This window comes from Protopterus annectens, chromosome 9.part0 (genome assembly GCF_019279795.1).
Source record: "Protopterus annectens isolate FY-2018-M chromosome 9.part0, PAN1.0, whole genome shotgun sequence".
Classification (NCBI taxonomy): domain Eukaryota; kingdom Metazoa; phylum Chordata; order Ceratodontiformes; family Protopteridae; genus Protopterus; species Protopterus annectens.
Window position 1 is genome coordinate 1,680,055,785 of NC_056743.1, and position 15,385 is coordinate 1,680,071,169.

Here is a 15,385-nt window from a genome sequence, read left to right on the forward strand (position 1 = left end):
CTAACAAGCAGTGAACTCCAGGGATTGGTCATGGGGCCTCTGTTGTTTAGGATTTACTATTCTGAGGTGCAGGCGAAAACCAGAGGGCTATAGCTGACCAAGTTTGCAGATCACTGCAAGCTGGGGACTGTCATCATTTTCCCTAGTTATGTGGACATCCTGCAAGAGGGTTTCACTCAAGCAAATGACTGGTGCCAGAAACATGGCCTTAAACTGAATGACAAAAAAATGCATCATCTACCCCTTTGGGGAGAGTATTATCCACACAAATTATCACATTAATAACAAGGTCTTAAGCATGCAATCAGCCATTAGGGACTTGGGCACCTAGGTTGATTGCAAACTGACTTTTGACCACCATATTGCCTCTGTTGTATGGAAAGCTTTCTACATGGCCCACCTCATTAGTAAGGGTGTCTCATCCAGGGACAAGGTGGTCATAACATCTCTGTATTATTCCCTTATAAGACCCATTATTGAGTACAATGCCCCTTTCAGCATTTACCTCACAAAGCACATATAGTGGCGGGACAGACCATAGAAGTCCCTCACCAGGAAAATTCAGGGCCTCAGACATCTACCTTACACATATAGGCTAAAGGCCCTGTCCCTCTACTGAGTCTTATACAGACTCCTTAGAGGTGGCCTCTGTTTGTATAAAAGGAAGGTTCACAATGGTGATCATGCTATCTGCAACCATCTGATATCAACATTGCTGGTGGGCATACATTCTCAGTAGCAAGCACAGGAATGGCAGTGTGTTATGTTTCCACTTGAAAGTGTAAATTGGAACCATGATTGTACGATACCTACATATTATTAGTATGTTATTCAAATATCTGTTGTACTTTCTGTTGTCTTCCAATTGTCATCTCTGTCCTGTCATTCCATTTGTAACCTTTAATCTGGTCAGAAATAGATAAACATGAAAAATCACATGTCCATAAAGGGTTTATGAAATTAAATCCTTATTTCTACCCTCCTTTGTTGTGCGATGGTTGGCAAAAATCAGCATAGCTGGTCACCAGTGAACAGAGGGTAATGCTAGTTCAACTCATGTGTTAAAAACAAAGACTATTGCTATGCACGTGCTAAGACTTTGCCATTGATTGTACACCTATGATGAATGTCAGAGTTAGTAAGCAACTCAGACACTAAAAGAAATAAAAATAATGTAAGGTGAGTATATTCTCTGTAACTGCTTACATAGCTCAGCACAGTAATGATGCAAAGCTTACATTTCTCACATGGTTTTAATCCACTGTGGGTGAGATGCAGCTGTAAGTATTGCATTACATTGAATATATTGTTTCACCTTCCATCTGATAGCAATATTGTCATACCTCTATAACACTGTTTGATGGACTATGATTGAGCAACTCATGAATTTGAATCCTGCTATGTGTATTTCTTTTTATTTGATGTCAAGTATTGTGTTAAACTAAACTGCGTTTTATTGCCATATATCCTGTGAAAGATATGTGGCATGAACAGCTAATACTCTACTTATAGACTTTCACTAATATAGATTTGTGTTCAAATCCATTGTCATTTAAATGCTGGATGACATTTTATGATAAATTATGATGAAATGAAACATTCTTATGATAAATATGTACAAGTTGCACTTTGTATGTTTGCATGTCTGTTGCGTTGTCAGTAATAAGTCAGTAATATGATGTGAAAAACTGAATACCTTGGCTGTGCCTTTTTTACTGGCTCAATGTAGGCAGTTTTGCAATGGTGTATTTGCAGTCTGCAAATTACCTATCTGTGGTATGTGTGCATAATGAGCCCTGTCTGTACTGCCCATTTGGTCCCCTAGTATATGCAATAGTATAGAGCATATCACAATGACAATCATGGGTTCATACCCATTCAAGTCTTTCTTTGAACCAAACACACATTTTTTTTTTGTGTGCATTCAGTATTTAGTCACATTGTTAGCCTTTAATATGGTGTAAAATGACAAAAGTACAATACCCACATATATACAAAAGGAGAATAAAATAAAAAACATTTCTGTGTTCAGCCTTTGCATGATGGTTGGCAGAAAACAACAGTGCTATCCACAAATAGGCAATGATAAATGATCATTCGTATTTTGTGGCAAAAACTGAAAAAAACATGTTTGTCTAAGCTAATAGTTTGGTGACTGTCACATGAGTGAGATTAAACTCAAATTGCAATAGAAATAAATAATGATATAACTAACTTTTGACATTATTAGCTGAAACACTAACAGCTTCTATTGCTCATTTTACTCCAGATGTGATGTATAATATGCCAATGAGGTACATGGATTATTTAAGTCTGCTGCTCATTTTGCAGCTATTCCTACTGTTACAACTCTCTGTGCAAATGTGTGCTACCTGAGAGTTTTAATATGTTATTCTGTGGCATCAGTAGTAATTTATCAGGTTAAAAACTGAGAGTCAGGTAGGCAGAGTTTCAGATCCCATTCTTTGTGAACATTTGCCACAATAAATATGCTAACCTCATTTGTTTTGTGAGTCACTTCATGTGGGCATGCTCTAGAAGATATGTCTGTCAAGTTACAAGATACAGTTGCTAGCCCATTATTAACCATTGTAAGCTGCAGTTGTTGAGTATGAATTCTCAGAAGCAAGCAGAGGGAAGGAGGACTGCCACATTTTACTACTTAAACTGCCACTGGAGCCATAAGTGCAGTACCTATATTACATTTATTCCGGCATCCATCTCACAAATGCAATTCTCTACTTTTCCTACAATTGCACAAAGGAGAGGAAATATAAAATTTGCTTTGGACCCCAATTTAGTGACATTTTTCCTGACATCTTTGAAAGTGATACTTATAGCTGGTGAATGGGAAGGCAGTGCTCCTTTTAGAGCACAGAAGTGATGTGAGGAGGAGACCAAGGTATTTTTTAATCTCCCTGTGAAACATTACAGCTGAAGGCGTCTGCAGGGGTATAATACAGGGTCTCAGTACAAGGCAGATGCCTGGAATAGTTTGGCAAAGGCTGTCACTGATGCTACTGGCATCCCCCTCACTGGAAAACAGTGTTATCACCGCTATACTGGCATAAGCCGCAGAAAAACCAAACTCCAAGCCCAGTCACCACCTCTGTTCTCTAAGTATAATATAGTTTACCTCTCCTAATAGTCTGCCAAATGCATGGAACCATAAACATTCCCCCACACCACCTTACTTATCTGTAGAAACATAGCTTGTTACGAACTATTGTCCCACCCCTCATCTTCAAGTGAAGAGCAAAAAAAAAGGACTTATTTATCTAAAACTTGCAGTAAGATTCCCAATCTACCTACCCGAATCACCTCAGATCTTCAAGAAGCCGTGAAGTGTAAATATATATATATATATATATATATTAATTCTACAGGCAGACCAACCAGGTGATCAGATGCATGACACACACACCCCCATCATGCCCAAACCAATTCATTTCCCATTTATGTGGCTTGCCCCCTCAATGATAGTAAAAAATATAAATAAATAAATCCTTTCTTCATTTAAATTGTGGCAAATTGCTTGTAAATGTAGCAAACAGTTACTACAGTCTGTACACTGCATGCACAGAGCACTACGATGCTCAAGTTTTAATTAAAAAAAATATTTTAAACTGTAGCAAACTGCTTGCTACAAATGTGGTAAACATTTGCTACAGTTTATAACCTACCTCCACTGAATGCTACAATTCTCAGATTTTAGTTAAAAAAAAAAAAAGAAAAAAAAAAAAAAATATATATATATATATATATATATATATATATTAACTCTTTGTTTGTATTTGTTTTAATTTGTTATTTGGGATATTTTGCAAACACCCTAATGAAAATGGACATCAGCTGGGTATAACAACCCTGTGTTTCTTAAGCTTAGTCAAACACTCTGCTTATGCTATGCTGAAGAGGTCACAACAAGGGACTTCAAATGTAAAAGTCATGGGCATTCAGAATCGCCATATTGCTGAAACACCTGATGTTCATAAGGGTCATTTGCATATATCCCATGGGCCTCTGTAATAAGAGGTTTGTGAGGTCACTCTTTGAAAGTTCTAGCTTGTCTGGAGATTTCATTTAGTTTTTTTTCTCATAGTTTTTTCAGTGTGACCTTTTAACTCTTTGTTTGTATATATATATATATATTTTTTTTTTTTTTTTTTTTTTACTTATAAACAGTTTAGACTATAGACAGATACCTACAGCACTCAGGTTTGACTGCAAATTCAATTTTTAAAAATTGGTATTACACTAAAGGGTAATTGGGATGATGGATGGCCTCTCACCTCACGCTACCTAAGCTGCTGCTTATATATGCCAATTCAGGGACCATACTGACTCAGAAGAAGAGCAAAATGCAGTTTACAATACTTTTCCATTTTTCTGTTTTCTTTGCTAGTACAATCCTAATTCGTTTTTCAACTACTATATTCAGTTATAAAAACACTGTATAGGGCATATGATACATGAGGAAATAAAAACGGCTCAAAAAAGACTTGCAGTCAAGTACAACTGAGAGAGCTTAAGCATTTGCCAGATGAGCACATAAGGATAACTGAAGGCAAATGTGGAGTTTGAGAGAATTATTTTAAGATGTGAAACACAAAGTACATAGTACAGTGTACGTGTGAGAACATCTTCATTTACCTTATTGCTTTCTGCAAGAGTATAGTTACCAGGAAGGTAGAGCTCCTGTGCATCCTGTAAGAGTTTACTTGTCTTTAAGGATACTTCCTTGTACCCGTGAAACAAATATGCTTGGCACTGTTTTCAAAGTTTAATTTCTGAAGAACACGTGAAGAGAAGAAGCAGACGATAGACATTTTCAAAACAGATATATTCAATCAAGTATGTTGAGCATCGAGCAAACATGCTACGTGTCATTGCATGGTGGTTAACACACAGAAGTTAATAATGAATATGAAAATATCTAACTGCTTTTAAGTATTCCTGTGGCAGCGGGTATAAGTGTATGGCTGCAATAAAGATGATATTTGGTTCTAATGCAGAAAAATTCCAAATATTTTTACCGTTCCATTTTCCTTAAATTAAAATTCACATGAAGAAATTATCACACATTCCCAATTTTATTAAAGATTGTTCACTCAATTTTAATAAACCCATATGAATTATTTGTGAGAGTGAGGGTATACTGACTGGGTCTATATCACGTTGTTGAACTCTTAAGAGTTCGAACATCATATGGTTGACACCATATGATTGAACTTTTAAAAGTTCAAACATTTCAACGGAGATCTCCGTACAGTGCAGAATAGGAAAATTTCCCTCTTCTGCACTGTAGTGCAATCTCAGAGTTGGTATATTTAAAAAACGGGGGGTGTGGGGTGCAGCCCACCATGTGTGGGGTGCAGGGGGGGCTTGCCCCCTGATTAAACCATTCAAGTAGGTTTTTTCTTTGGTTTATTTTTTTTATTACATTTTCGAATTTTTGAAAGTTCGATCATATGGTGTTGAACATATGACCTTCGAACTTTTAAAAGTTTGATTATGTAATATAGAAACTACTGACTAATATGTTTCTGTGATCATAACTGTGTTCTCTGGCCTTGGATGGTCGTCAGACTTCAATAAAACTCATACACACTGTGATGTATAAATCAGGACCTTGTCAGGTCATACACATACATGGTTAACTCTTCAATCTGTCTTGTGTATTTATGTGTAAATAATGAGCATGTCTGAGAAACACTTCTTCTGTGACAAGGATGAAAAATCACAGCTGGAAAGAAAATGTTTTGTCTCTTATGCATAGATTTGAATCCCACATTGTAAAAATTGATTTTATGAGTGTGTACCAGGTCACAAAAATATTTCATGTCATAAAATTTATACCTCCAGTACATGTCTGCAAAGTTAAATCACCTAACAGTTCCAGTAGCAAACAACCGTCAAACTAATCCCAAGTGTCAGATTAACTTTCCCATTTCAAAAAGTGTTTTCTTCTCTGTTTACCACTGTTTCTCTCTGCTTAACATTGTGCAACACAATTGGCATTGTTGTTTGGGTTTGTGCACTATCAGTAAATGTGATAACAGGCATTGGAGGGAAATCATTTTTAACTATTGCGGTTTTTCCTGGTTGGACATGTCTGGTAGTAGAAGGGAAAGTGTCTGATTTAGGGGTGCTAGACTTCTTGTAAAGTGCCACAGCCAAAGGCTATTGCAGAGGGATTATATCACATCCCAGTGCAAGTTTGAAACTTGGAATAGGCTGGCCAAGGCTATCTCCAGTGCAACTGGCATTCCACACACTGGAGAACAGTGTAGGCATCACTTTAATGACCTGAAAAGGTGCAAGAGGGATACACTCAAAAGTGGTTGCATAAGTTCAAGACTGCTGACATCCCACAGTTGTGCAAATATACTGCTACAGAGAAATTATAGTAAATAGAAAGCTGGATATAGGCAAGACCATTATGCATAATGTTCTTCTCTTGTTCTCTTCCATTTATTCTACAGCCAACTCAGAGATTATGGTGAATCAAAATGCCCATGCTGAGCATCTAGACAGACTGAAGGAAGCAGGAGATATGTATGTATGTAGAGCAAGATAACTATTATTTTAGCTAAATTATTCCTTTGCTATACAGTTACAGCAAAGTAAGCATGCTTCGGTCTGTAGCAAAAGCCAACTGTAGGAATCAATTCCAATATTGTAATCAGATGTTGTGCATTCAAATACCAAAAGTAACAAATGTATAGTAAAATCCCTTAAAAATATTACACAATTTAATTTCAACACAAGTGGCATAATTGCCCTGCTGTTAACTTAATCTGTATAACTTGACCAAGCATATGTGCAATATATGCACATTGCAAGTATTACTTTGATAAATACTACTTATAGTTTGTAGTTGTTAAGAATTATACTTAAATGTAAAAGCTCAGAAAAAATTCTTTATTTTTTATGATAATGCATTGTATGTCATATATGATGGTACTAATTTTATCTCCTTTTTTTTTCTCTCACCCTAACCCTTATTTCTCTTTCTTTTTTCTATGTGCCAAACAAAAACAACATTTCCATGTCATCCATCTCGGACAAATCCTCTAGGCTCGGTCTGCCCCCCCCCCCCCGTTCCTCAATTTTTTTGTTTTTATTTTTCAAATACAGTTAAATGAATTCCATAGCATTTATACATAACATCTTAAATAACTATGTACACTATTTACATTAGCCTGACACTATAACAGATCTTAATTTATACAGTTACTTTATAAGTATGTCCAATCCATTATCAGAGTGTCTGATCAATTATTGTATAGTGTCAATCAATGATAAGACTTTTCCACAAGGGTTGTTGATAAATGGCTTTGGATAACTTCTTAGTTATTTAATTTTAATTTCTAATAATGCTTTGGTCTTCAGTAGGCTGTAGAAGTCTTCAAAAGTTTGTACTGTGTTTGTATTCCATCTTCTTGTTATATACTTCCTTGAAATTGCAAGTATAGTCGATACTAGATACTGTTGACCTATTCAAATGAGAACCTTCCCCCCATTCAAACAGCCAGCAGAGTAAGGGGGCACTGATGACAGCCCAGTGGGTGAGGACTAAATTCTCTCTGCCCTCATGTTTTTTAAACACCATTGGGCATGTGTTGTCCCCTCAATAGCTCCAATCAAGGTATCCCCCAAACTTTTGTGTCCCTCACCATCCCTGTGTCTTGTCTTGTCTATCCTATTTGTTTGCATCTACTTCCTCAGCTACCCTACTTACCTGCCCAGAAGTACCTACATCACTTACCCAACATTCCTCTCTTAGTGAAGTAAAAAATAAGAAATGGGCAGCTGTCCCACAAAATAAATAAATAAATAAATAAATAATTAAAAATTGTCCCATACATAGCTCTCCACTTTGCATAAATATCTTCTTGACACACTTGATTTGGTGCAATTGGCAATACAACGTGACTGCATTCTTGTCCCCCCTCTTTGTTGAGGTAACAGTCCAAATTCAGCTAACATCCTGTACATATTTTCATGTTGCACTTTTGAAGAAGTGGATAGCTATGGTTCTTTCCTACCTCCCACCTGCACATTCCTATATCACTGTCCCTTTGTTCTTCCCCCTGCTTGCCTCCCATTTTGCCAATGTCCTATCTACTCCATTTTAATGCCTTTTATCTGGTCAAGAAATAGAATCACACACTACAAACATAAGTAAAAAAAGGTAATGGAGCCCTTCACTTTTTGGCCTTTGTGTTTACACAGTGTTTTGTATTGTGCACCAATGCAAGTGACAGCGAACAGCTCTTTAATGGCGCGGTTACCTTCGCACAATGTCACTTAAACACACTGTGCTAAGGTAACACACAGTGAATGCAGAATAAAACACTATTTAATTGCATTATAACTACATATTTAAAGCTATTACATACACCTTGATTCTAACACCATATAATCTGGGCTCTAAAATAAATGTGTCAATGCATTTATACCTGTGGCCACAGAGTCAGCTAAGCAGCATGTGTGTTTCTAACACTCAGTACTCAGAACTCTCCTAATTTTATCAATGAGGCTCACATTTGTTTGCCAATTAACTACACACAAACAGGGAAATCAGTAGAAATGCCCATCCCGCATGCACAAACACTTTGCCATCAATCTCGCAAACCAGCCGCTTGGCAGTCCACTACTGAAAGTTTACATTAGCATGTATCAGTTATGTTTATTGTCCATTTCATCTGCATGCCATAAAAACACAAACAAAGGGAAGGCACCTTTTAAGAAAATAACACACATTTACACTGCAGCCATCTGTTACCTCTACCCATGCACTTCAAACTTGGTTTCTCAGTACTTGTTCACAAATATATCAACTAAACTGTAGAAATAAATAACAAATGCCTTTTTATATACCATGCACATCTTTATAATGACAATACTTATTCATATTTTCCAGTACTTGCAGTAATGTGGACAGCTGTTTGCACATAGTTCGCAAACCTGTCTTTTTAAGGTATACCTGCATATTGTAAACACAACAGTACATGCTACACTTTGCACACTCATCAGTGTGGTAAATTCAGTTGTTTAGTATCTTAACAGTTGTACATGGCTAGCTATCCATTTCAGACAGGCCTCCCAACATATTTTCTCAAACATTCACTGTTGATGTCATCCACAATAAATTGTCATGCAGCCTTATAATACTCAGACTTGTGCCATGGCACTTGCATGAAGTACTGATTTCTCTAGTCTCTGTGCTTAGTTAAGTAGAATGTTATAATCTTACTACAGTCAACTTCTGTGTATGTGTGTGTCTGTCTAGTCATATGAGCATAATTGTGCATCCTGCAGTCATCACTACAATCTCATGACGGGTCAATGTTTTGACAGTTGGATGTGCCTACATTTCTTTTTCATGCAGGCCTCCCAACATCGTCTCTCAAATATCCAGTGATGATGTCATCCACTATAAGTTGTCCTGCAGCCTTGTAAAAGAGAGACTTGTGCCATGGCACTTGTGTTAAATACAGAGGTATTTAGTTGGTGTATTTGGATAGGTAGCAGTTCTGTTTTCACTGCAGTCAACTTGTGTGTATGTGCTTGTTCATTTGGTTGACATTAGAGAGAGAGAGGCATCATTTTACACCAACATGTGGAACACTGCTATTACCATCTTTTCCTCACTGAGAATTGCTGACATCATCACTTATAAAGTGCTGTTTGATACTCTACAAGTCAGACTTGTGCTGTGGTGCTTGCATTAAATATGAAAGTCTCTAGTTGGTGTACTAGGGATTCTGTTCTCACTGCAGTCAGCATGTGTGTGTGTGTGTGTGTGTGTGTGTGTGTGTGTGTGTGTGTGTGTGTGTGTGTGTGTGTGTGTGTGTGTGTGTGTGTGTGTGTGTGTGTGTGTGTGTGTGTTTCTTCACATGGTTGACATTAAAGAGAGCATTTTACACCAGCATGTGGGATACTGCTATTACCATCTTCCACTGAAAATACTCTGCTGATTTCATCAGCTATAGCTGTCTTCTCTCAAGCATGTTCTGTTAATGCTAAAGGCTAGGTTAAGATCCCTAGAGTGAGTGACTGTTGTGCCATTAGATTTGTGGATATGCAGCATTTCCCTCTTCGCAGAGTCCAAGACTGGTCTGTAGGCCAGGCACAAGGTACCTCTCAGCAGTCTATACGATACAGAGTACAGTGACAGGGCCTTCAGTTTATCCATGTATATCATAGCATAGTTTGCAGGCCCTGTATCTTCTTGTTGAGAAAACCCTGTTGTTTCTCCAGCTGCTGCAGGTGTTGGGTGAGTTACATGCAAAAGGGAGCAATTTGTACTTTATTAGTGGTCTGATGAGTGTTGAGTACAGTGGTGTTATAATATCCTCAGACCTGTAAAAGATGCCTTGACTTATGAGATGCAGGATGTTGAATGCTTTCCTTAACACTGTTGAAACATGGTGGTTGAATTTCAGATTATCTACTTGTGTTCCCAGGTCTTGCACCACTGGGTTTGAGCTTAGAAGGGGTTTCTCAATACTGTAATTAGTGGAGAATTCCACTTTGCAAAAGGCAATAATAATGGCACTTTTTTTTGCATAATTTTAGATCATGTGGCTTGGGCACATTTGTCTGTGTAAGCCCCTCCTGTAATATGTTAACATCACTGGGATACTCAATGATTGCACCCAAGTTGCAATCACCAAAAATCTTGGTAAGTCAAAGGCCGGACAATTTAGCCTGGTCTTCTGAGAAATATATTCTGAATAGTAAAGGGCTCAGCACAGATTATTTTGGTATGCTACAGGTGATGGTTCTGTTAGAGGTTGAGTCACCAACTTTGACAGCATGTGTTCTGTCAGTGAGCCAATCGGTTAACCATCTAGTGATGTAAGGCTTAATCTCCAGCTAGGAGAGTAATTTGTCAATGATACCTGAGTGGAGGATTGTGTCAAAACTCTTGGCCAGATCAAGATAGGTAGTATTCAGTGTATTACCTTCATCTAGAGCTTTGGTGACTTTTTAAAAGTCTACTAGTTTTAATAAGCATGATCAAGCCTTAATGAAGCCAAATTGCATTGTGTCTAGTATTTGAAGGCCACCTATGTCCTTGTTAATAAGGTCCAAGATGATTATTTCCACGGCCTTGCAGACGAGACTGGTTACACTTATAGTTCTATAGTTTCCAGGGCTGGTTGATGGCCTTCCTTTATGCAAAGGGATTACTGCTGTTGTTGACCATTCCACTGGAACAAAGCCAATTCTCTGGCTATGGTTAAAGAGGATGCTAATTGGTTCCACAGGGCCCTGTTTTAGATTGCTTGGTAAGCAACCTGGGATGTTATCTGGTACCATTAATGCCATGTTTTTAGCCTAATAGAGCACAGATATGACCTGATGTGTAGATACTAGGCAGAGGACTGGTGTCAGGTAAGCTTTGCGGTGGGGCCAGTTGGTTGAAGTTTGTACTAAATTTGTCATTTAGCAGGTTGTCAATATCCTGCAGTGCAGCTTCATGTTTACAGTCGTAGCATTAAGCAGCAGTACTTTGAGTTTGCCTCCAGTGGATGTTGTTACATTAGAACTTTTTTTAATTTGACGTTGCCTAAAAAAGGCACTACAGGGGAGGCAAGTGCCTTTATCAGTGTCCAACAGCCTAGAGGACACAGGTGCAGACCATGTCTGGCAAAGCAGCATGGCTTGTCGTTCATGTCATCCCAGATTGAGAGACACTGGATCCCCCTGGACTGACACCAGAAACTAATCCAATTTTTGAAGTCCATCATCCATTCTTTATATTGTGGCATCATCCTGGGTGAAGGTAGAATGCTGCTTAGGGCTAGGCTCATACCTGCCTGGGACACATAAAGTGAGAGTTTAGTCATGTGTCTCTTCATATAATCCAGAGAGGTATGTCTCAAGTAACATAACTGGATGCTATATACCTCCAGGCAACAATATACCCACTCTAGAAAACCTACTCCATTGGTCCTGCTTATCTCTTCAAAATGAAACTATCATATTGGGTGATTTTAATATTGATTGGCTATCCTGTAATGCTCCCACTCCAACAAATCCTATTAATCTCCATGGCTTTACCAAAATGATCCAAACACCAACAAGAATTGACAAGGCAACAAATAGGGAATCAACCCTAGACTGGATCCTCACTAATGAACTAGTCCAACCCTCTCTTGCAGCATGCCTGCCAGATGGTCTAAGTGACCATCTGCCAACCTTCCTACTATGACAATGTAATCACAACCCCAAAGACACTGTCTACCAATCCATTAGAAAAAAAAGAACTTTAATCCCATCAACTTCAATGTAGAACTAAAACATTGCAACTGTGCAGCCGTGAAATTCCTGGAATTAAATGAGACAATTACCTACATTAATGCCACCTTTCTGGGTATACTGAATCTTCATGCCCCCCCCCCCAGAACCATAAGAATCAGAGCTAATCCTACTCCATGGCTTACAATAGAAACCAAACCTTTCCTCAAAGCCAGGGACAAAGCATAGGATCGCTGGCATATTGCCAAGCCCCCAGCTGCAAAATAAAAATATCAGGAACTTAGGAACAAAGCTAAGAATTAGTAAAACTTGACAAGATTAATTACTACTCCAGACTTCAAATCAAGCACCAACATCACCCTCAAAAATTTTGGGCAGCCATTAATAAATTATTACTATCAGACAAACGTTGCACTCCATCCCCCACCCTAGCAAACAACTCAGATAGCACTGCTACTCAATTTAACAAATTATTTACATAGACAATCTTAACTCTAGCTAACCAACAGAAAAATCAACAACCCCCCCCCTCCTCAGAACCCTTTACACCTCACACACACAATAGCATCTTTCATTTCCAGCCTGTCTCTATAGATAAGACAAAAAATACCTCAAAAAAAAAACTAAAGCACACAAAACTGGCTGCTGACAAACTACCAGGGAAATTCCTAAAAACTGCTGCCAATGCACTGCCCTACCCTATAGCCATTCTAATTAATAGATCCCTTTCAGAAGCCATTGTCCCCGAAATTTGGAAATTATCTCATATAATCCCCCTACATAAAGGAGGCAACTCCACAGAACTTACAAACTACCGACCAATAGCTATGCTATCCCCTTTGGCAAAAATCCTTGAAAAGTGTGTACATTTCCAAATGTTAGACTACGTTCATACACATAAACTCCTGTCAAACACTCAGCATGGCTTTTGCCCCTTCCATAGTACCACCGCTGTCTTTCTGTCCATCACCAATACAGTAAACACTCAGAAGCAATTGTAAATTTGTTTCTGCCACCTTTCTCAACTTATCAAAGGCCTTTGATATGGTTAGACATGACATTCTTATCAAAGAGCTATCTAAATTAGCACTTTCTTAGTTCCAAAACTTCCTAACTGGCCATCAACAAGCAGTTCTGTGGAAACAAGAACTCTCACCCCTTATTCCAGTCACTGTAGGTGTTTCCCAGGGTTCCATATTAGGCCCACTACTTTTCACCCTCTACACCAACAAGCTCTATTCCTCTACTCACAATGCATCTGTCACACAGTATGCGGATGATTCTACATTGATTTGTGCAGCTTCCTCTCTACAGGAATGTCACACATTAACACAGAAATCTTTCCTGTCTATTGAATCATGGCTATCCAATATCCAAATTATCCTAAACCCTGCTAAAACCAAATTGATACTTTTTAAACCTACTAGGGCCACCTCATCAACTATCACCTTTCATATAATATCTAGCAACAAAACAACTATCTCCCTCACAGAACATACCAAACTCCTTTGTGTAGAAATTGATAACAGTCTAAGATTTGATATTCACATCTCCAAGACCATCAAGAAAGTCCACAAAAAACTAGGTACCCCCTATAGAAATAAACAATTATTTACCCAACAAACCAAGGCAACCATAGCCCACACTCACTTTGTTGCTACCCTCCTCTATGCCTCCCATATTCTTACCAACTTTAGAAGATCAGACTTAGCAAAGCTTGACTCCTGCTACAACAAAATCACCAGATTCGCCTCAGACTCTCCTTTTAGATCTCACCACTCCTCATCCCTGAAACAGCTCAGCTGACTTGAACCTCCCCAACTGATACATTACAATCAGCTCTCTCTGGCACATAAAATCCAGTACTAATCCCAAAAAAAATCCTGTATTACAAAACATACTTCTCCCCCACAGCAATAACAGGACTCTGTGATCCAGTAACAAATTTATGCTCACTGTTACTAAATCGAATAATACAGCTCTTTTCAAAATTTGGAACAAACTTCTCAATCATATACGTACTACCACTACCTTCACACAGTTTAAAAAAAAATCTTTAAAAACCCATCTCATTAATAACTGGCTCTGCTCCTGTAATATACCAGGTTAGACCCTCTTTCATTATGCTCACCCCTCCTAATCTTTCATGAAAATTCTTATACCTCACAATGCTTTAATAGGTCAATGTCCTACAATTGTATATATATATATATATATATATATATATATATATATATATATATATATATATATATATATATACAGTTCTGGTTTACACTTTAACAAACCAATCCAGCTGCTCACTCCAGCAATTACATTACTGTTCCTTTATACTTCAACCTCTAGTAATGATGTACTATCTCTCTGTTTGGACTAATGGTGTTGTTATGCCCATTTAGTTACTTGAGTTATGTCTATCTGTTTTTGACATTATTTTCCATGCAGAATTTGTGATATGCTATTCTTACTTATGGAGCTTTTCTCCTCGGGCCTTCACTGAAAATGGATCTATGTCAAGTGGACTATCCCAGTTAACAAATGTAGAATAAAATAAATAAATAAATTCACCCCAACGTGAAGTATGACAGAGTCTTAATGGTACTTATTGTTGAGTGACACAAGCGGCATGGAATGATACACTTGAATATATATTGCTGGCATATCAGGACATGTGTTGCTGTAGTGGAGCAGATCAACTGTCGACAAAGTTCACATTCTACCATCCACATTAATTGCTCTATGACACACATCAATATGAATTCATATTGATTACATGATTACATAAGTTTTGTCTCATACAAGGATCTACTTCTAAATCCCGAGGCCCATATTACTGAAAGCAAAAATCCGGAGATGGCAATAATGAAACATGGGAATCCTGAACATTGGATTTTTAGCATGGTAAGTAAACACTTGGTCAATTTTAACCAAAACTAATGCCAAAGTAAGTAAAACTCACCTAGGTGGGGGCCACACCCCCCACATTCCCAATGTAACTAAATATACCAATTCTGGGATTGCACTACAGTGGAGAACAGGGCATGTTGGCCTCGATGTGGGTTCCATTTGGCCAGCTGTTTACTTACTATGTTAAAAATCCGATGTCCAA

General features: G+C 38.0%; 1 protein-coding gene across 1 annotated transcript in view; it reads right to left on the bottom strand.

The window, feature by feature from the left end:
* Positions 1-14,290, bottom strand: part of LOC122810748 (olfactory receptor 6N1-like) — a 69,654-nt gene extending 55,364 nt beyond the window's left edge. Inside the window, exon 1 of the mRNA XM_044082309.1 lies at positions 14,178-14,290. Coding sequence (XP_043938244.1) covers positions 14,178-14,290 — 113 coding nt within the window. The remainder of the gene's footprint in view (positions 1-14,177) is intronic.
* Between the last annotated feature and the right edge of the window lie 1,095 nt (positions 14,291-15,385).